The sequence below is a fragment of the Microcaecilia unicolor genome, chromosome 1 (genome assembly GCF_901765095.1).
Source record: "Microcaecilia unicolor chromosome 1, aMicUni1.1, whole genome shotgun sequence".
NCBI lineage: Eukaryota > Metazoa > Chordata > Amphibia > Gymnophiona > Siphonopidae > Microcaecilia > Microcaecilia unicolor.
The window spans coordinates 428477577-428500344 of record NC_044031.1 but is presented as its reverse complement, the minus strand read 5'-3'; the positions used below and the strand labels follow the sequence as shown (position 1 = coordinate 428500344).

Here is a 22768-nt window from a genome sequence, read left to right as displayed (position 1 = left end):
GCTTGGAGTTGAAAGCGATTTTGCAGGCGCTTCTGGCCTTTCAATTGACTCTGGAAGGATTGGCTGTCAGAGTTCTGTCGGACAACACGACAGCAGTGGCCTACATAAATCGCCAAGGAGGCACTCAGTGCATAGCACTAGCAGCGCAGGCCGTGCAGATTTGCCACTGGGCCGAGCTTCATCTGCAGTTTCTATCAGCAGCTCATATTGCAGGCCGATTATCTGAGCAGGAATCGGATCGACCCAGCGGAGTGGGAACTTGCAGACAAAGTATTCCTGCAGATATGTGCCAAAAGGGGAAAGCCCGTAAAGGATCTTATGCATGGGCGTAGATTGGGGGGGCGAGGGGGGCATTGCCCCCCCCCCCAAACGAGTCTTCTTGAAGGAAGTCGCACCGGCGAACTGGCGGGGCTTAATTGTGTCTTCCCCGCCGGCGCTGCCTCGGTCCCTCCCTGCAGCATTCTTATCTTCACCCGTACCGGTCGCCGTCAGCGCTGCCATTCATTCTTCTCAAAGGCAGCTCCGCTCCCACTCCCCTTTGCCGCGTCCACTCCTCTCCGGCTCTCTCTGATGCACTTCCTGTTAAACAGGAAGTGCATCAGAGAGAGCCGGAGAGGAGTGGACGCGGCAAAGGGGAGTGGGAACGAGGCTGCCTGTGAGAAGAATGAATGGCAGCGCTGACGGCGAACGGTACATTCAGTCGTGGCATGGAGTAAGGAATGGTTAGTTTAGCCAAGTAATCTGGAAATCCTGTATGGAGAGCTTTAAAAATAAGAAGCAAAACTTTGTACTGAATTCTTAATTCAACCGGAAGCCAGTGGAGCTTTTTGAAAAGTGGAGTAGCATGGTCTCTTTGTTTAGCTTTACATAATACCCAAGCCCCAGTGTTCTGAAGAATCTGTAAACTTTTTAACTCAGACTTGGTAACAGCTGCGTAGACTACATTACAGTAATCCAGCACGGAACTGATTAAGGCGTGAAATAATCAGTGAAGAGAAGCAAAGTCTAAGAAGTCTGATTTTACAGAGAGCTAGAAAACTGGAACACAAACTGAAGAGATCTGTGAGGAAAAAGATAAACAGGAATGAATGGTAACACCAAGGTATTTAAAGTGTTCAACTATGAAGGGTTGCTAAAAGGGGAAGGAAGAGGACGAAAGAGATAGATGTTGGGCCCAGGGTGCAAGGAAGGGAGATACTGAGAGTGATGTGGGCAGTGGGAGAGAAGAAGGAGGGAAGAGAGGTTGTACATGGGGATGGATGAGAGGGAGGGATAGATATACACTAGAGGGGAAAGAGAAAAAGAGGGAGGTTGTGGATCCAAGGACAGAAGGGAGAAATGCTGGACAATTGGAGGGAGGGAAGAGAGAGAGAGAGAGGAAGAAATGCTGGACCACAGGGAAGGGGGGGGGGGCTGGAAGATGCTGGGGGGGGGGGGGGGTTGTGTGTGTGTGGAAGGGACAGGGAGATATTAGGCTACAAGGGTGGGGAGGGGAGAAAGGGAGCAGGCGTGCTGGGCTAGAAGGTTGGAGGGAGGAAGATGCTGCAAACGGTGGAACTATTTGGGAGAGGCCAAAGGGGAGGTGGGAAGGAAACAAATGAGAGGATGATAGTGATGGGAGGGGGCAGAAATGTGGTAATGGAGAGTTGATTAAATAAAGATGAAAGGAAATGGAAGGTTGGAGGAAGGACTGAGAAGAGGAATGGGGCAGCTAGTGAGTGAGAGAAGGAAATGGAATTTGATAGGTGAAAACTAAAAAGGAGAAGGATGAGGACGAGGGTGAAATTTAAGTGAACAGAGAGGCAGTAAAGAAACAAAACAGAGAGGAAAGAGCTAAAAAAGAAATAATGTGTCAAAGGTAGGTGTAGTGAAGGAATGGAATAAGACAGGAGAGAAGAGAAAAGACAAATGGACAGCAAGCAGTTGAAGGAGAATTAGCAGAAAGACAGGAAAAGAGGAAACTGGAACCAGCATGATGGAAAAGTAAAATGTCCAGACAACAAAGGTACAAAAAAGTATTTTATTTTGAATCTATTAAATGGAATATCAAATGGAAAGAAGACACTGCATAAAACAGAAGACACTGGGACCAAAGCAAATAGAAAAACTAAATGATCAGACAGCAAAGGTAGAAAAAAATATTTTATTCAGAATTTATTAATTGGAATATGTCAGCTTATGCATTTCTAAGGTCAACACTGGCATGGTATGGGAAAGGGGGTGGGGAAATACTACTGGAGTGAAAAAGGGGAGTGCTGGGTAAGGAGGAAAGAAGGAAGGGAGAAAGTGCTGGCTTGATATCTCATACATATTCATTATGGTTATTCCCCAAAAAAGCCTGCTCTTTTTCCCTTCCTTCCTTCCTTCCTTCCTCCATATTAGCATATTCATCTGCATATGTATATATGCAAATGAATATGCTAATATGCTCCACCCCATCCTTTGCCCCCCCCCCCAAATGAATCAGTCAAACTACCCCTATGATATTATGGCGTCAAGCACAAATGCCAAAGTCCCATGCTTCTACAGCAGACGGGAGAGATCCTCGCTCGGCAGGATTGGATGCCTTGGTCCAACCCTGGCCTCAGGGCCTCCTGTATGTGTTCTCTCCGTGGCCCTTGATAGGGCGAGTACTGCGGATTCGGCTCCACCAAGGCAAGGTGGTTCTCATTGGCCCAGGAGGCCGTGGTATGCAGACCTCCGGCGGATGCTGGTAGAGGATCCCCTGCCGTTACCTCTGGTACCGAACCTGTTGTCACAGGGCCCGGTGACCATGGAGGACGCCTGCCGCTTTTATCTTACGGCATGGCTATTGAGAGGGCGCAATTGAGAGACAAGGGATATTCCAGTAAAGTCATTTCCACTCTCCTACAGGCCCGCAAGCGTTCCACTTTCATGGCTTATGCCAGGATTTGGCGCCAATTTGAGGCTTGGTGTGCTTCTAAAGCGATTACACCCACGCGGGCTTCTGTCTCGCCGATACTTGACTTTTTGCAGGATGGTTTACAAAAAGGTTTGTGTGTTCAAGTGGCAGCCTTAGCATGTTTTCGAGGGAAGGTCGTTGGCCTCTCTCTGGCTGCTTGCCCGGATGTGACACGGTTTCTTAGAGGGGTGCTTCGGCTCCGTTCTCCCGTTCGGGCTCCGTGTCCGGCCTGGAACCTGGGGTTAGTTTTAAAGGCCCTTAAGTGTTCGCCCTTCGAGCCGCTTAGGCGAGCTTCGGAGAAGGAAGTGACCTTAAAGACGGTCTTTTTGGTGGCCGTGACATCGGCGAGACGGGTATCTGAGCTCCAGGCGCTGACCTGTCGAGACCTATTTCTGCAATTCTCAGAGTCCGGAGTAGTGGTAACATAGTAGATGAGGCAGAAAAAGACCTGCACGGTCCATCCTGTCTGCCCAACAAGATAAACTCATATGTGCTATTTTTTGTGTATATCTTACCTTGATTTGTATCTGTCATTTTCAGGGCACAGACCGTATAAGTCTGCCCAGCACTATCCTTTCCTCCCAACCACCGGCTCTGGGACAGACTGTATAAGTCTGCCCAGCAATATCCTCTCCTCCCAACCACCAGCCCCGCCACCGGCTCTGCCACCTAATCTCAGCTAAGCTTCTGAGGATCCATTCCCTCGGAACAGGATTCCTTTATGTTTATCCTACGCATGTTTGAATTCCGTTACCGTTTTCCTCTCCACCACCTCCCGCGGGAGAGCATTCCAACCATTCACCACTCTCTCCGTGAAAAAATACTTCCTGACATTTTTCTTGAGTCTGCCCCCCATCAATCTCGTATCGTGCCCCCTAGTTCTACCGCTTTTCCATCTACGGAAAAGGTTCATTTGCGGATTAATACCTTTCAGATATTTGAACGTCTGTATCATATCACCCCTGTTTCTCCTTTCCTCCAGGGTATACATGTTCAGGTCAGCAAGTCTCTCCTCATACGTCTTGTAACGCAAATCCCGTACCATTCTCGTAGCTTTTCTTTGCACCGCTTCAATTCTTTTTACATCCTTAGCAAGATACAGCCTCCAGAACTAAACACAATACTCCAGGTGGGGCCTCACCAACGACTTATACAGGGGCATTAAAACCTCTTTTCTTCTGCTGGTCACTCCCCTCTCTATGCAGCCAACAACCTTCTACTTACGGCCACCGTACGGTGCCTTCCTTCATGCCTAAGGTGGTTTCAGCGTTTCACCTAAACCAGCCTATTTTCCTGCCCTCCTTTTCTAAAGAGGCGTTTCCAGAAGCCTATGGGCAGTTGCACCTTCTGGATGTGCGAAGGGCTCTGTTGCAATATCTGTGCATGTCAAATGCCTTCAGGACCTCTCACCATCTTTTTGTTCTTTTGTAAGGTCCGCGCAGAGGGTCTCCAGCGTCTAAGGCCACTATAGCCCGTTGGCTCAAAGAAGGTATCTTTTCAGCATATCTGCTATCTGGCCGGCCTCCGCCTGAAGCCTTTAAGGCACATTCCACAAGAGCGATATCCTCTTCCTGGGCTGAAACTGGAGCACTCTCTCTTCAAGAGATATGTAGTGCAGCTACTTGGGCTTCTAAGCTCTCGTTTGCCCGACATTACAGGCTGGATGTAGCTCCCAGGAGAGAAGCGCATTTTGGAGCACAAGTGCTGGCACATGGTGTGGCTTGTTCCCACCCTATCTAGGGATTGCTTTGATACATCCCACTCGTAATGGATTCAGCTGCTTGATGACAAGGAAGGGAAAATTAGGTTCTTACCTTGGTAATTTTCTTTCCTTTAGTCATAGCAGATGAATCCATGAGCCCTCCCTCAGTGGTTCATTATGTGATTTATGTGCCTTTTATGTTCAGTTTTTCCTGTAGATATGTTCCCTCACTGGGAGAAGTTGGAAAACAGTCTTCAGGATTTCTGTTCAGTTACAGGAGGATCGTTCATTCCCTCCAGAAGGATGAGTTCATTCCCTCCTTTGAATTATAGCTCCAGTTTTGGGGCGTTCATCCGCTGTGAGGAAAGTTCATGTTGTTATGCTTTGCGGTGTAACACTGCTTTGGAAGCGTCAAATACTGAAGAGGCAGATGGAGCTAGCTGGCCAAGAGACACTATGGTTTTTCAGTGCTCTCTATCTCCCCCTGCTGGTTGATGGACACAACCCACTCTTAATGGATTCATCTGCTATGACTAAAGGAAAGAAAATTACCAAGGTAAGAACCTAATTTTCCCTTTCCCCTCTTACCTGTCTCTGCTGTCACTACTCTTCCTCTTTCTCAACCTAGGTTGAAATTGCAATTAGTCTCGGCATTGGCACGCAGCCTTTTAACATAGGCCCACACACAAGGGATGCCACATCATTCTCCTTTCCAACAGTTGGGGAGGGGGGGGACACTGTAGTGCTTGATAGTGGATCTGTATTTAATGGCCCTGCGCTGGCACTGAGTTTGAGTGCAACTTCGGCCTGGGTCCAAAAACAAGTAATGCAGTAGCAGCGGGGTCTGGGAAGAGGGGGGAGATGTTGGATATGGGACAGGGGTGAGGAAAGGGGTTTGGTAATGCTAGATGAGCGAACTTAGCAGGGGTGACACAAAGGATGATGCTGAATAAAAAAGCATCTAATGAACTAAAAAGTTCACATCAGATGCTTTATTCAAAGTAAAGTGGAGTCGGATGCTTTTTTGAAAGTAAAACGGACTTGACATGAATTGTATTTCAGCCACAAAGGCCTGCCTCAGGATTCCCTTAACAAAAACATATAGATAAAAAGACTGCCATAAAAACAAAGGCTTGTATATAAGGTAAATCAGTAATGACACAGTTAAACAAAAGTCATATACATGTGTAGAACAGGCATTGTAACCCATTGCATACAGGCAGATTATATAACCTAGAAAAAACTGACAACATAAAGTTTAGATATAGATCTAAGACATTGATAAAATCACAACCATTGGGAGACATAAAAACAACATAGTAATAAAAAGCTACCACATAAAAACAGTATAAATACCACCATAAAAGTAGTAAAACTTTGTGACAACAGAGTTTACATGTAAACAAGAAATGTACAAATGTGTACAAAATAATAAAACGTGGCTATACCATCTATGATAAAGTTCTGTTAAAGAAATACTATACTGCCCTAATAGAAATAGCGAGTGAAGAGTTGACAGACTAGGTGTTGTGCCATTTGTAGACAAGTGCATCGTGTTATAAAGTTCTGTATGTAACTAGTCAAAGCTGTACCTATAAAACATAGTCATATGGCTACACAGCATACTATGAACAACAACAACGAAGGTCCTGAGGAACAAAAAAAAAAAAAAAGAAAAAATATGAAACCAAATAAAAAAATTAAAAAAAAAACAAAGTAATGGAATAATATGAGAAGGATGGGTGGCAAGCAAAACCAAAAGAAGCAGTGAAAAAAACCTTGAAAAAGGGGGAAAAAAACACTGCCCCCCCTCCCCCCAAAAATGCTACTGCCCTAGGTGGAAGCCTAGTCTGCTTAGTGACAGGACTGGTCAGTACTGAAGGGAGAAAGAGCATGGGGGTTATAGGGGACACCTGTTGTGTCCTCGCTTGTATTGTGCCTTTCATCTGTGCAGCAGCACAGACACAAGCTGCATACACATGCAACAGTATAAACACAACATTTTAGCCCCTTGGTCCTGGTGTAACACACCTCCCTAATATCCTTCCAGCAGCTCTCACACATAAACTGTACCCTTCCTCCCTATAAGAGATTTATAAATTGCATAATACATTATGTAAAATATTCTGGCAATTAGTTTTTAATTATTTTACATACTTTTCCTTTTTTTCTGGCATATAATCCACTAGGTTGTGTCTTATTGCAGGAATCACCATTAACATTTTCTGGCACAGTATGGATTTATGAGGATTTAATGCTCAAATTAATATAATAATTGGATGCATTGTGTCAACAATTGGGTTAGGAGCTCTAGTTGTACAAGATACCAGTGAATGTGTTTATGCAAATTCCAGTCAGTGGTGTAGCTAGGACCGAATCAGCATGGGTAGGTAGTGAGCAGTGTGGATGTTACCACCCCCTCCAGTTCTCCCCATATTCACTTGTTATGCAGCCACTGACTGGATGGACCTGACCGTAAAGGGGGCGGGGGGGGGGGGGGGAAGCATGGCTATGTTTGTGGTTCCAGTCTATGTACATTATAAAATAAAGCTGTTAAACACCGATGATATGGAATTGTTTATTTTGTTGTGTGTCCTCCTTCCCTTAGAGGATATGCCAGATTCCCCATCTGCGTCTGGTTCTCCTAAAGTTGCCCTGCTTCCACCTCTTCTCAAGAGAGTCCCTTCAGATAAGGAGAGAGATGGTCAGAGCAGCCCTCAACCCGCCCCCAGATCATTCTCACAGGAAGGTAAGCAAGCATGCTGGGTCACCATGATCACAAATCTGGACACACAAGCCTGCTAAAATACCACTATTTCATGGTACATTTAATTTGTTAATGAAATAATCTTTTACAGTATTCTATTTTGCAGATATGAGAAGTTTAGAATCAATATTTACATTAGTTTCATGCTGAATACTCCCAGGCAGGGTTGATACTATTTTCTTTATAACTGGGTACCAGTCTATCTATACAGGGAATCTGCGCTTAGTAACACTGGCTCCTTCAGGCCATAGATCAAATTATAGTCACTACATTGTCATCATCTGGTCTTGAATATTCCTGCATGAGCTCATGAACTTATTAAATGGCACTATGTCAAATTTTTATATCTTCTTCTTGTTTTTTTTTTTTAATTTTTACTAGATGTTTTTTAAATATCTTATAAGGCCTACCATCTGCTGTATCAAGGTCATGCCATTTAGTTTTTTAAAAATTCAGATTTTCAGCTGTATAATATGGGCTGGTTGATTATCAGGCTTATTTTCGAAAGAGAAGGGCGCCCATTTTTCGACGCAAATCGGGAGATGGGCGTCCTCCCAGGGTCGCCCAAATCAGCGTAATCGAAAGCCGATTTTGGACGCCCTCAACTGCTTTCCGTAGTGGGGACAACCAAAGTTCCCAGGGGCATGTCGGAAGCATAGCGAAGGCGGGACTGGGACGTGCGTAACACATGGGCGTTCTTGGCCGATAATGGAAAAAAGAAGGGCATCCCTGATGAGCACTTGGCCGACTTTACTTGGTCCATTTTTTTCTTGTGACCAAGCCTCAAAAAAGTGCCCGAACTGACCGGATGACCACCGGAGGGAATCGGGGATGACCTCCCCTTACTCCCCCAGTGGTCACTAACCCCCTCCCACCCTAAAAAAAAGAACTTTAAAAATATTGTTTGCCAGCCTCTATGCCAGCCTCAAATGTCATACCCAGCTCCCTGACAGCAGTATGCAGGTCCCTGGAGCAGTTTTAGTGGGTGCAGTGCACTTCAGGCAGGAGGACCCAGGCCCATCCCCCTTACCTGTTACACTTGTGGTGGTAAATGTGAGCCCTTCAAAACCCACCAGAAACCCACTGTACCCACATGTAGGTGCCCCCCTTCACCCATTAGGGCTATTGTAGTGTTGTACAGTCATGGGGAGTGGTTTTCGATAATACGGGTTTCCCTGCCCCTTCGCCGGGATGTCCTGCGGGGACGTGCTCTGGAAAACTTAGGCACCCCGTTCGATTATGCCCCTCCACGTCTTCACTAATGCCTCCATGTATTCTCCAAGTACAGTTTCTTGAAGATAGTCAAAGGCCTACCTACCCTACTACTCAGAGATAGTCTTTGACAAAGAAAACTTCAGTATAGGAGGAAAGTAACCACCAAACTGCTTAATGTTTCTAGGTCTCTCCTTTTTTTTTTGTCTTAATTTGCATTTCTAAAAATAAGTACCGGTATATAAACATGATTAAAATATAGCATATAGGGGGAAAAAAACAATAAAAATACTTGAAGCTAACAGTATGAAAAAGCTGTATAGCTCGCAAAAATTGGGGGAATGGACTCAATCCATAGCATTCCAGTAAAACTGATTACTATTAAATGGACAGGAAAGGCTCCTTAAACCATTACACAGAGCAAACATGAATTCTTTAAAAAAACATCTAAGAGGAAGCTAGTCAAAAGGGAGGAAATTTGAGCTGGCTCTTTGCCCACTAGAAACACTTGTCAGTTGAGCCAGCTCAAAAAAGACATACTTACATGTTTACAAAGATAGTTAAGCCAAAATTGTGCCCCAATCTGCAATACCCATGGTCTCATCAAACAAAATTGTCGTCTTCTCTGGGTTGGCCTTGCTATGTCAGGAAAAACTCATGAATATTCACATCTCTTACCTCCCAAAAAGTTTGAAATCTCAATCCCTATTGGGACTTGGAGCAAAATCAACTATAAAGTTGCAACAGAACTGTCTAAGTCTTATGACATGTTAAGAATATCCAGTGGAGTCGGAGCGTTCAAAGAAAGATTCCTATTCACTCCTTCAGTTTGTTTCTTTTTAAATGGTGGTAGATAATAGTCCTAACAAAACAGTCACAACAAGGGCGACAGAAAAAAAAGGGGGAGGGGGACAGCAGAAGCTGTAAAAAATTCCACTCGTGTCGAATCCTGGATGTTCAATAAAGTGGGATTTTTTACATCATCTGCTGTTGTCCGTCCCCCCCCCCCCCCCCCCCATTTTTTTTCCATCGCCCTTGTGACTGTTTTGTTATGGCTACAAGGGTTGCTGTTCTTCTTGATAATATGTCCTGACAACTGAGGAATCATTGCCATCTTCAGTTCAGCAGTACGTGTCACAAGTAAGGCCCTGAGTGCTGCCGTTGCCCTTTCTGTATCCCATTAATGGTTAATATATTAAAAAACAAACAACAACAAAAAAGGGTGTTTTTCCTATAGTAACATAAAATCGAAATATACCTATTTTCTTTTTTCTGCCACCTTATACACTTTGCATTTGCTGGAAGGGTCAGACCAACAGGGCTATTTCTCCCTATGTGTACAGATTGTTAAATAAGGTTACCAGCAGAAAAAACTTACAACTTATCCTTTATCCCAAGTTGCTTCTGCTTCAAGGGTTGGTCTTTCAGGGCCAGTCTCCCACAACCAATATCTCATCAATCTGTCAGAATGCTCACAGACAAGGGAAAACTCCCCAGCGTGGATGGTGTGTTGTATGTTATTAAGGACAGGACTTCAGCTTCTGAAGCTGGGTCTTTCTAGCTAATGTGTGAGGAGGCTCTGTCTGATTGGGACAACATGAACAAATCTGTATTAGAGCTGGGTCTTTCTAGCTAATGTGTGAGAAGGCTCTGTCTGATTGGGACAACATGAACAAATCTGTATTAGAGCTGGGTAGGCCAAAAGGGCTGGGCCCAGGTTCAAATGTCCTAGTGGCAGAATTCAGCATGGACAGCATTGTCCACTGGCTTAAAAAATACATTAGGCCAACACCAGATTTTGTACAGTATGTTTCATGGGGTCAGGAAAAATCTTCCAGGAGACTTGATCTACCATTTTCTCTCTGATCTCAAACATTCAAGAACCCTCCTGACCTGATTATCCACCCTCAGGACTTCCTGCTATGTTTGATGCAGAAGAATAACAGCCAGTTAAGGAAAATGACCGGTTTAAGGAGTCTGTTGTGGACTTCCTTAAGAAAGTGGTCATGTCTCTTGGTTTAGAGATCTTGGCATCCTTGACCAACAATCCTTTTGAATTTCCTGTTAAAGCACAGAAATCAAAGGAAGGAGATGGGGAGAATGAGTCAATCCTGACAAAACAAGTACAGCCCAAGGGTGTTGCTAGACTGAGCAAACTCTAAGCAGCCACTGAGTGTGAAAATCATAGATTTTTATGAGTATATTCAAACTGTTTTATGATCATAGAGTAGCCAGATGAACCTTTCTGGACCTCAAAATTTAACAGAACCATTTAAGTGAGTCACTTCAGGATGGAATCCTTGTTCTCCTTTGCTTAAGCAGTATGACTGGGAGACTTATTGTGCTCTCTCAGTTTTACAGTGTGCACAGCTATAAATTCCTATTGCAAAAATATATCAGACATACCTCAAGTTTGTTCTGGAAAACCAACACATTCAATTCAGAAAATTGCTATTGATCTAGCAACTCGCCTGAGTGTGTTCTTCAAGGCCTTGCTGGGCTGCCTCATCCTGCTGAGGATGTTAGTCTTCTGTTATGTGAATGGCATCTTTATCTGTACCTCAACCATTCTGTAACATTGGTACACTATCTCCTCATTGTGGGTGTATAGATCACTCATCTTTTGGGAGTAGCATGCCCTTCATCTTTCTCAAGACCTTTCTCACCATGAGGAAAGCTTCTGCATCTATCAGACCAGGTTAAGTTACTAGGTTGCAAGAGATTCCTCTTACTGAAGAAAATGTAATTGTTTCAGAATTAGGAAATGATGGACCATCATCTATGTAATTCTGGATCTGATGGGCTGTGTGGTACTGTGCCTGAGATTTTACATGAATTATCTAAGTGTTAGAGTGTACTTATAGAATTACACACACTGCAGATTCTTGACCCTTTTCTGAGAAGTTCTCAGAGAAGAGGACATTTCTCTGGTAAGTGAACACTATTTTGCTTTGTGCTTTGGGAACCTAAAGATTGGGGTTTAAAGGAGGAATTGTAGGTTAGTGGTAGGCAAAATAAAAATATAAAAAAGCAAAATTTTATCAACTAATCTCCATAGTCTTTTCCCCTTAGTTTTAAAAGCTTTGTACCACAGCATTAACAGACTCTAGCAGGCACTGCAGGATCTAGTTTAGTCTTCCCACCCACCCTCCCCAACACCTGCTCACCCCTAGGACAACTCTTCATTTATAGTCAGTTATTCTAATTAGGGTAACAAGCAAGGAGTGCTTTTACAGAGTTTTAAATACATTTCATTAACATCTAAGAAGGAAACACTAAATAAATCATACAATGTACTATATAAACTTAAAGACATTTTTATATTAGGCTAATATCCTTAATACTGTAGCAAGTTTTAAATTATTAAAAAACTCAAAAACACTAAGATGGAGTCAGCAGTCCAGCAGCGAGAGGGATGCTATCCAATCTTTTGCGTTGCGTGTCACTTGTATGATTATCTCCCAGTTGGTGAGATGTCATATGTGTGTGCCTGATGCAAAGAGCTCCTAGCTCTCAGAGAACATGTCCGTTCTCTTGAGGCTAGAGTAGCAGACTTGGTGGAGCTGAGGGAGACAGAGAGGTACATAGAGGAGACCTACAGGGATGTTGTAGAGAAGTCCCACCTCCAGACTGGTAGCCCCTGTGCTACCTTGGATGAGGAAGGTCTCCTAGAAGGAGAGCATCACCCTGGTGAAGTAGGAAGTACTCCTGTAGCCAGGACCTGCCCACCAGGGGGATGTACTATCCTTTCGCACCGAGGATATGTCTCCAAGTGCTACCCAGGAGGGAAGGGTTAGGACAGCTGTTCTAGTTCTCTCTTATCTGTCTTATCTCTTTTATCTGTCCCCTTCTCTTCTACTGCTAATTCCAGACTCCATTCATTTTATCTTGCTACACCTCATGCCTGGAATAGACTTCCCGAGCCTGTATGTCTAGCCCCCTCTTTGGCCGTTTTCAAGTCCAAACTTAAAGCCCACCTCTTTACCACTGCTTTTGACTCCTAACCACTGCTCACTTGCCCTATCCTTTCATCCTCACCTCTTTATTCCCTTACCCTTAATTGTTCTGTCTGTCTGCCTGTCTTATCTAGATTGTAGGCTGTTTGAGCAGGGACTGTCTTTTTGTGTATGATGTACAGCGCTGTGTATGCCTTGTAGCGCTATAGAAATAAGTAGTAGTAGTTGGTGATTCGATCATTAGGCATTATAGATAGCTGGGTGGCTGGTGGACGTGAGGATCGCCTGGAGACTTGCCTGCCTGGTGCGAAGGTGGCGGACCTCATGCGTCACCTAGATAGGATTTTAGATAGTACTGGGGAGGAGTCGGCTGTCTTGGTACATGTGAGTACCAATGACCTAGGAAAATGTGGGAGAGAGGTTCTGGAAGCCAAATTTAGACTCTTAGGTAGAAAGCTCAAATCCAGAACCTCTAGGATAGCATTTTCTGAAATGCTACCTGTTCCACGCACAGGGTCCAAGAGGCAGGCAGAGCTTCAGAGTCTCAATGCGTGGATGAGACGATGGTGCAGGGAGGAGGGTTTTAGATTTGTTAGGAACTGGGCAACATTCTGGGGAAGGGGGAGCCTGTTCCGAAAGGATGGGCTCCATCTTAACCAGGGTAGGACCACGCTGCTAGCATCGACATTTAAAAAGGAGATAAAGCAGCTTTTAAACTAGAAATGGGGGGAAGGCCGACAGTCGCTCAAAAGCGCATGGTTCGGGATAAGGTATCTTTCAAAGATATCACCAAAACAGGGAAGATAGGGTATCCTGATAGTGAGGTTGCAAAAGAGACCGTAGTAGATCAGGTGTCCTTAAATAAAAATAAAAAAACAGACAAAAGATTGCAAATTAATACTGTCAAGTACTGAGCATGATGTAAATATGAACAACAAACCTAGTTTGAAATGTCTATATGCGAATGCCAGGAGCCTAAGAAATAAGATAGGAGAGTTCGAATATATTGCACTAAATGAAAAATTAGACATAATAGGCATCTCTGAGACTTGGTGGAAGGAGGATAACCAGTGGGACACTGTCATACCGGGGTACAAATTATATCGTAGTGATAGGGTGGATCGAATTGTATATTAATGAGAGCCTCGAATCAAATAGATTGAAACTTCTGCAGGAAACAAAACACTTCTTGGAATCACTATGGATTGAAATTCCATGTGTAAAGAGGAAATGGATAGTGATAGGAGTGTACTACCGTCCGCCTGGCCAGGATGATCAGACAGATGCAGAAATGTTAAAGGAAATTAGTGACGCAAACAAACTGGGCAACACAATAATAATGGGTGATTTCAGTTAACCGATATTGACTGGGTAAATGTAACATTGGGGCACGCTAGGGAGGTAAAATTCCTTGATGAAATCAAGGACAGCTTTATGGAGCAGCTGGTACAGGAGCCGACAAGAGAAGGAAAAATTCTAGACCTAGTCCTTAGTGGAGCGCATGAATTGGTGCAGGAGGTAATGGTGCTGGGGCCGCTTGATAATGGTGATCGTAATATGATCAGGTTTGATATTAGCTTTGAAGTAAGTATACATAGGAAATCAAATAGGTTAGCATTTAACTATGATAAAATGAGAAGAACGGTGAAAAAAAAACTTAGAGGAGCGACTGCGAGGGTCAAAAATTTACATCAGGCGTAGATGCTGTTCAAAAACACCATCCTGGAAGCCCAGGCCAAATATATTCCGCGTATTAAAAAAGGAGGATGGAAGACCAAACGACAGCCGGCGTGCTTAAAAAGTGAGGTGGAGGAAGCAATTAGAGCTAAAAGAAAATCCTTCAGAAAATGGAAGAAGGAACCGACTGAAAATAATAAACCTCATAAGGAATGTCAAGTCAAATGCAAAGGGCTGATAAGAAAGGCAAAGAGGGACTTCAAAAAAAAGATTGCGTTGGAGGCAAAAACGCATAGTAAAATGTTTTTTAGGTATATTAAAAGCAGGAAGCCGGCAAGAGAATCGGTTGGACCACTAGATGACGAGGAGTAAAAGGGGCTATCAGGGAAGACAAAGCTGTAGCGGAGAGATTAAATGAATTCTTTGCTTTGGTCTTCACCGAGGAAGATTTGGGTGGGATACCGGTGCCGGAAATGGTATTAGAAGCTGACAAGTCGGAGAAACTTAATGAATTCTCTGTAAACCTGGAGGATGTAATGGGGCAGTTCTACAAAATGATGAGTAGCAAATCTCCTGGACTGGATGGTATTCATCCCAGAGTACTGATAGAACTGAAAAATGAGCTTGTGGAGCTATTGTTAGTAATATGTAATTTATCCTTAAAATCGAGCGTGGTACCGGAAGATTGGAGGGTAATGCCGATTTTTTAAAAATGTTCCAGAGGAGATCCTGAAAATTATAGACCGGTGAGTCTGACGTCGGTGCCGGGCAAAATAGTAGGGGCTATTAAGAACAAAATTACAGAGCATATTCAAAAGCATGGATTAATGAGACAAAGGAGTGGAGGAGTGGCCTAGTGGTTAGGGTGGTGGACTTTGGTCCATGGGGAACTGAGGAACTGAGTTCGATTCCCACTTCAGGCACAGGCAGCTCCTTGTGACTCTGGGCAAGTCACTTAACCCTCCATTGCCCCATGTAAGCCGCATTGAGCCTGCCATGAGTGGGAAAGCGCGGGGTACAAATGTAACAAAAAAAAAAGTGAACATGGATTTAGTGAAGGGAAATCTTGCCTCACCAATCTACTACATTTCTTTGAAGGGATGAACAAACATGTGGATAAAGGTGAGCCGGTTGATATTGTGTATCTGAATTTTCAGAAGGCAAAGTACCTCATGAAAGACTCCAAAGGAAATTGGAGAGTCATGGGATAGGAGAAGTGAAAAGACAATGATCCAGGCTGAAAGGAGCTACTGACCTTTACATGAGGAGAGTAAATAAAAGCAAGAAGAAAAGGAAACCAATATGGTTCTCCAAACAAGTGGCTGAGAAAATAAAGGCAAAAGAGGTGGCGTTCATGAAATACAGGAAAACTCAAGGAGAGGTACACAGGAAAATATACTGGGAGAAGCTGAAAGAAGTAAAGGAGATAGCGAAAGCAGAGGTGGAACAGCAAATGGCTAGGAATGCAAGGAAAGGAGACAGACAAGTTTTTCAGGTATATTAGTGAAAGAAGGTAGGCTAGAAATGGAATTGTGAGACTGAAAGATACTGTGGATAGCTATTTGGAGAGATGATGATCAAAAAGCGAATGTGCTAAACAAATACTTCTGTGTTCACAGAGGAAAATCCTGGAGAAGGACCACGATCGGCTGATAAAGGTACATATAAGAATGGAGTGGATATCACGCCATTCACAGAAGAATGTGTTTATGTACAACTTGAAAAATTGAAGGTGAACAAAGCTATGGGACCGGATGGGATCCATCCCAGGATATTGAGAGCACTTAGAGAGATTCTGGTGGTTCCACTTATAGATTTGTTTAATCCTTGGAGATGAGAGAGGTTCCGAGGGATTGGAGAAGGCAGATGTGGTCCCTCTTCACAAAAGTGGCAACAGAGAAGAAGGAAGTGGAGGAGTGGCCTAGTGGTTAGGGTGGTGGACCTTGGTCCTGGGGAACTGAGGAACTGAGTTCAGTTCCCACTTCAGGCACAGGCAGCTCCTTGTGACTCTGGGCAAGTCACTTAACCCTCCATTGCCCCATGTAAGCCGCATTGAGCCTGCCATGAGTGGGAAAGCGCGGGGTACAAATGTAACAACAAAAAAAGTGGGGAAACGACAGTAAGCCTCACTTTGGTTATTGGAAAAATAATGGATGCCTTGCTGAAGGAAAGGATAGTGAATTTCCTGGAGTCCAATGAGTTACAAGATCCGAAGCAACATGGTTTTACCAAAGGTAAATCATGACAAATGAATTTGATTGAATTTTTTGGGTGGCCAGAGAACTGGATCAAGGTTGTGCGCTAGATGTAACTCTGCTTGGATTTCAGCAAAGCATTTGACACGGTTCCTCATAGAAGACTCTTAAATACACTTGACAGGCTGAAGTTAGGGCCCAAAACGGTGAACTAGATTAGAAATTGGCTGATAGAGGCCAGAGGGTGGTGGTCAATGGAATTCACTCAGAGGAAGGAAAGATGAGTAGCAGAGCTCCTCAGGAATCGGTGCTGGGGCCAATTCTGTTCAATATATTTTGTGAATTACATTGCCGAAGGATTGAAAGGTAAAGTTTGACTTTTTGCAGATGATACCAAGATTTGTAACAGAGTAGACACCCCGGAGGTAGTAGAAAACATGAAAAAGGATCTGCAAAAGTTAGAAGAAGGGTCTAACATTTGACAATTAAAATTTAATGCAAAAAAGTGCAAAGTGATGCATTTGGGGAGTAGAAACCCAAGGGAGCTCTATGTCCTAGGAGGTGAGAGGCTGATATGCACAGACAGGGAGAGGGACCTTGGGGTGATGGTATCAGGAATTTAAAGAAATAAAACAGTGTGACAAAGTGGTGCCATAGCCAGAAGGATGCTAGGTTTCTTCAAGAGAGGAGTAACCAGCAGAAGAAAGGAGGTGTTGATACCCCTGTTCAAGTCGTTGGTGAGGCACCCACCTGGAGTATTGTGTTCAGTTTTGGAGGCCGCATCTTGCTAAGGATATAAAAAGACTAGAAGTGGTCCAGAGGAAGGCGACAAAAATGATAAGGGACCTGTGCCATAAGACATATGAGAAGAGACTGGAAGACCTGAATATGTATAGCCTAGAGGAAAGAAGGGACAGGGGAGATATGATACAAGCATTTAAATACTTTAAAGGTATTAATATAGAAACAAATCTCTTCCAGAGAAGAGGAAATGGTAAAACTAGAAGACACGAGCTGAGATTGCAGGGTGGAAAACTTAGGAGTAATGTCAGGAATTTCTTTTTCACGGAGAGGGTGGTTGATGCCTGGAATGACCTCCCGAGGGAAGTGGTAGAGACAAAAAGAGTGACAGAATTCAAAAGGGCATGGGATGAACATACAGGAACCCTATAAAACAAAAATAAATATTTTGTTAAACCCTTAAATGGCTACAGGGGATGGATGTGTGAGTGACACTTGGATGGCTACTCCGGCTGTGAAGAACTAAGGCTGGTGCCAGGCAGACTTTGTAGGTCTGTGTCTGCATGTGGCAATCCAATTTAGGATAGGCTGGAAAAGGCTTCAATTGTAACTTCAGTAGCTGGAACCGAGGACAGTACTGGACAGACCTTTATGGTCTGGGTACTGCAAATGACAAGACAGATTTGGATAGGCTGGAGTGAGCTTTGACAGCAACTTCAGTAGGTGAAACATAAGGACAGAGCTGTGCGATCTTCTACGGTCTATGTCCCAGAAACGCCAAAGAAAGACTCATGATAAAGTATATAATATCACATTCATTGTTGATTTAATCATGAATTTAATCTATCCAGTCAGACCAATGATCCATCTAGCCCAGTATCCTGTTTCCAACAGTGGCAGTACCTGGCAGAAACCCAAATCATGGCAACATTCCATGCTACAAATCCCAGGGCAAGCAGTTGCGTCCCTATGTCTGTCTCAATAGCAGACTATGAACGTTACCTCCAGGAACCTGTCCAGACTTTTTTTTTTTAACTCAGGTATGCTAGCCACCATTACCACATCCAGAGCTTAACTATTAATTGAGTGAAAAAATATTTCCTCCCATTTGTTGTAAAAGTATTTCCATGTAACTTCCTGGAGTGTCCTCTAGCTTTTTTTTTACTTTTGGAACAAGTAAAAAATTGACTTACTTCTACCCGTTCTACACCACTCAAGATTTTGTAGACCTCAGTCATATCTCCCCTCATCTGTCTCTTTTCCAAGCTGAAGAGCCCTAACCTCTTTAACCTTTCCTCATACGAGAGGTGTTCCATCCCCTTTATCATTTTGGTCGCTCTTCTTTGAAACTTTTCTAATTCTGCTATATCTTTTTTGAGATACAGCAACCAGAACTGAACACAGTACTCAAGGTGCAGTTGCACCATGGAGCGATACAGAGGCATTATAGTATTTTTGGTCTTATTCACTATCCCTTTCCTAATGATTCCTAGCATCCTGCTTGCTTTTGTGTCCGCCACCACACACTGGACAGATTTCAGCATATCTACAATGACACCTAGATCTTTTTCTTGAGTGCTGACCCCCAAGGTGGACCCTAGGATCAAGTAACTATGATTCAGATTATTCTTTCCAATGTGCATCACCTTGCATTTGTCCACATTAAATTTCATCTGCCATTTGGATGCCCAACCTTCCAATTTCCTAAGGTCTTCCTGCAATATTTCGCAGTCCGCACATGTTTTAACAGCCTTGAATAGTTTTGTGTCATCTGGAAATTTAATCACCTCACTCATTCCGATTTCCATATCATTTATAAATATATTAAATAGCACTGGTCCCAATAACTGATCCCTGCGGCACTCCACTGTTCATCCTCCTCCATTGAGAGAAATTACCATTTAATCCTTACAGATTTGGAGGGGTTCTTGCCACTCCAAAGCTTACACCAGGAATACATGAAAAGCCTTTATTTTTTTCTGGAGGAATTGGATATGAGTCTCAACTGAGCTTTGTGCTGTTAATTCTAGGCCTGTGATTTCTCACACTTGCTCCATATTGTGCTGCTTGTTGCTATATAGACTTCACCCTGCCCAGGGACCAGCACTTACTATGCATTTGACTTCTCTAGACTCTAGGTGGTTTGTAGCTTGGGTGAGGGGAGAAACAGATGCAGGTGGAGATGGGGAAAGTGATGATTGAGATACTACTGAGTTTTGTGAGGGGGGGGGAAGCAGAAAGGTCACAAACACTAGTATAGAGGGGAAGATAATAGAATTCTGCTGTCCAGTGTCAGCAGAGATGCAGACAGCAGCTTAAGCAGGTCCTAGATACTTCTGCAGTATTCCAATAGTGTGGCAGAGTGCAGTTCAGATCTTATTAATCTTTAACTGAGTTTCAAAGTCTCCTTTTAATGGTTGATTCACCATTTTCTTCATTACCATCAGCAATTTATTCTTTAGGAAGCATATCTTCGATAAGTCCTTTACTAAATTGTTGAAAAAGTTGGCTATAAGATCATATTATTGCTGGTTAGATTGAAGGAAGGCCAAGTTTATCATTCTTAACCACACTAAAAGCAAACAATAAAAATGCTATTTGTCCAACATTTGTCTTGTAGAGGAAGGGTTGCCGTTTAGTTTTCAAAATTATCTCACTGGAACATTACCCAAAATCTTAGTAGATGATCCAGTGAGATCTTTTTGCTATTTCTTAACAACTGCTTTATGCATCAAGGTCCTTCTGTTTGGAACTGATTGTCATTTGAGCTTATGTTTACCGAGACTTAAGGAAAAGGTTAAAGATGTGGTTGGGTGTTAATGATTTATAAAGTAAGGTCCAGATAAGTACATAAGTAATGCCACACTGGGAAAAGACCAAGGGTCCATCGAGCCCAGCATCCTGTCCACGACAGCGGCCAATCCAGGCCAAGGGATTTATACTCTAACTTTCTTATACCCCTAAATAAGCCTCTCTGAAAATGTACTAGGGCTGAGTGTCTACATTTAAACTCAAAATTTCACTAAACTCCCAAATTTAGTCTCATCAAAAGAGGATAACAACAAGGGTGGATTTAGGATAGGGACTTAGCACTGATTTTCCAACACTAGGCTAATTAGGCTCATAAATTTAGACAAATGAATGATGGGCCTACATTTTATAAGCTTTACTTTTAAGTTCCTAAATTGCAATGAACTTAGGATCCTCAGTTTGGCAGAAAATAGGTAAAAAATTTAGATCTTTTTTTCTTTTAAATAGGGCCCTAAACTTTTTATTGCTCTGACTGAGATTGGATGTTGCCCATTATGTAAAGTGTTTTTTTTGTATTATTCTTTGCTGTTTATGTAATTTACTTGGAGATTTTACTTTGGAATGTAAAGTGAAGCATTACATTGAATATACAAACTAAACTCATCCAGCTTCCTCCTAAACATGTGCAGGACAAGAAGACATCATATTTCTCTGTAGAAAAGTCCTTCCTTGGAGATGAGAAAATATTAATTTGATTGGAGAGTGGATTAAGTTTAGTGCAGCAGAAGGGTCCCACTGAGTCCCCCCCCCCCCCCCCCCCCCCCCCCTATACTGCTATTCATAAGTAATTTACTGCATTTTAGAAGAAATGAGATGATAGGTTTAGTAGAATAGTTCCCCCTTGTACTTATGCGTTAATGTGTGCAAGTTCTCAGGATTCTGTGGAGTTTTGCAAACTGAATTTAGTGCAATGAAACCTCATGCCTTAGAGCGTGAAATACTGAGATTCAGTTCAGCACAGCAGATAATTCTAGAGCAAAGGTCCCCAAATTCAGTCAAGCTGCAGACCAGTCTCATTTTCAGAATTCCCACAATGAAAATGGATGAGATACAAATATACCTCATGAATATTTATTATGGAAATCCTGAAAACCTAACTGGTTGTGACACTGAAGGATTGGATTTGGGGACCTCTTGATTTAAGGGTGATCTTTAGTTAATGAGGATTGCTTTAAAATACAATACTTTAATTATATCATATTCCTACTAACAGTCCTCAAAAAATTATATGTACCTTTAGTTGGAGGTATTCTCTTGCTGCTGTAATTTAATAATCTCTTTTTTTTTCTACGTTCTTTTATATCTAAATAGTGAGGTCACCATCCCTGTTTGAGGCATCTCCCAAAGGAAGCCCCGGACACCAACAGCAGGATTGCCAGGATGTGAAGCAGAAGCCTGCAACTAAAGATGGCAACAAGTCTAACGATTCTGGAGAAGAAGCAGATAAAGAGTTTATTTTCCTCTAAATGTTAATACAGGTGCTTGACAATTGTACAATCTGTAGCAATCAGGGTGCAACTGTGTGAGCTAAAAGCAGGCTCTTCTACTCACCAGCCTTTGTCTCATGCTGAATGCATTTTTCTCTAGAAAAACAGATGATAGCTTGAGACAACAATCAATATGTACTACGTCTTTAATTTTTCTCATGTTTTATTTCGTATATTCCTTTGTGTCTGCACTAAAGCCAGCAATCATTTCTTATCACTTATTGTACTTGAAGCTCTCAGAATCTGCTAGAATGAAATGCCTTTGGGGTGGGGGGTAATATCCTGTTTAACTGGACATTGTCTAACACAGGGTTGTCCAACATTGGTCCTCGAGGGCTGCAATCCAGTCAGGTTTTCAGGATTTCCACAATGAATAAGCATGAGATCTATTTGCATGCACTGTCTCCTTTGTATCAGGGGTGTATCTGCTATGGGGCCACAGGGGCCTGGCTCCCGTAGATTTGTCCCTGGACCCCCCCTACCGACGACCCTCTCAACCCTCCCTCCATCACTCCGCCGTCGCGCCTCACCTCCCTTTGCTGGCGGGGGACCCCAACCCCTGCCAGCCGAAGTCTCCTTCCTTCCTTCCTTCGTTTGGGTTTGGTTTCTGACGTCCTGCACGCACATACAACGTGCAGGACATCAGACTCAAAGAAACAGAACTTGTTTCTGTGAGTCTGACGTCCTGCACGTTGTACGTGCATGCAGGACGTCAGAAACCAAACTCGAAGGAAGGAAGGAGACTTCGGCTGGCGGGGGTTGGGGTCCCCCGCCAGCAAAGGGAGGTGAGGCGGGAGGGGGGGGGTTCAAAGTAGTTGGAGCCGGGTGGTGGTGTCTTCGGCGAGAGGGGGGGGGGGTTTAAAGTAGTTGGAGGTGGTGTTGGCTGCGGGCGGGGGGTGGTGGTGGTGGTGTCGTCGTCTTCAGCGGGGGGAGGAGGCTAAAATGTGCCCCCTCACCTCAGCTCTAGCCCCCCTACCGTTGAAGTTCAGATACGCCCCTGCTTTGTATGTAAACAGATCTCTTGCATATTCATTAGGGAAAACCTGGCCTGGTGAGGACTGAAGTTTGGACACTCCTGGTCCAGCACTTAGTTAAATCACTGCTCAGCAGAAAGTGTGTTGGTCTGCTGGACATGTTATATGTCAAATCTGCATGTGATTTATCTTTTTTTTTCTCTGTGTATATGTATATACACTCAATATATTTCTGTATGCAATTGCACATTGTAATTATATTAACAGAGCACAGTAATAATACAAGTTGTATAAATTATTAAAATATATAAATTAGATGCTTG

At 43.4% G+C, this 22768-nt stretch overlaps 1 protein-coding gene across 4 annotated transcripts in view; it reads left to right on the top strand.

Moving 5' to 3' along the window:
- The window catches only part of CARMIL1 (capping protein regulator and myosin 1 linker 1), a 596509-nt gene extending 574903 nt beyond the window's left edge, over positions 1–21606 (top strand). For all 4 annotated transcript variants that reach the window (XM_030212120.1, XM_030212112.1, XM_030212103.1 and 1 more), the window contains 2 exons: positions 7234–7374; positions 21296–21606. In XM_030212120.1, coding sequence (XP_030067980.1) covers positions 7234–7374; positions 21296–21450 — 296 coding nt within the window. In that variant the 3' untranslated portion in view covers positions 21451–21606. The remainder of the gene's footprint in view (positions 1–7233; positions 7375–21295) is intronic.
- Positions 21607–22768: the final 1162 nt, after the last annotated feature.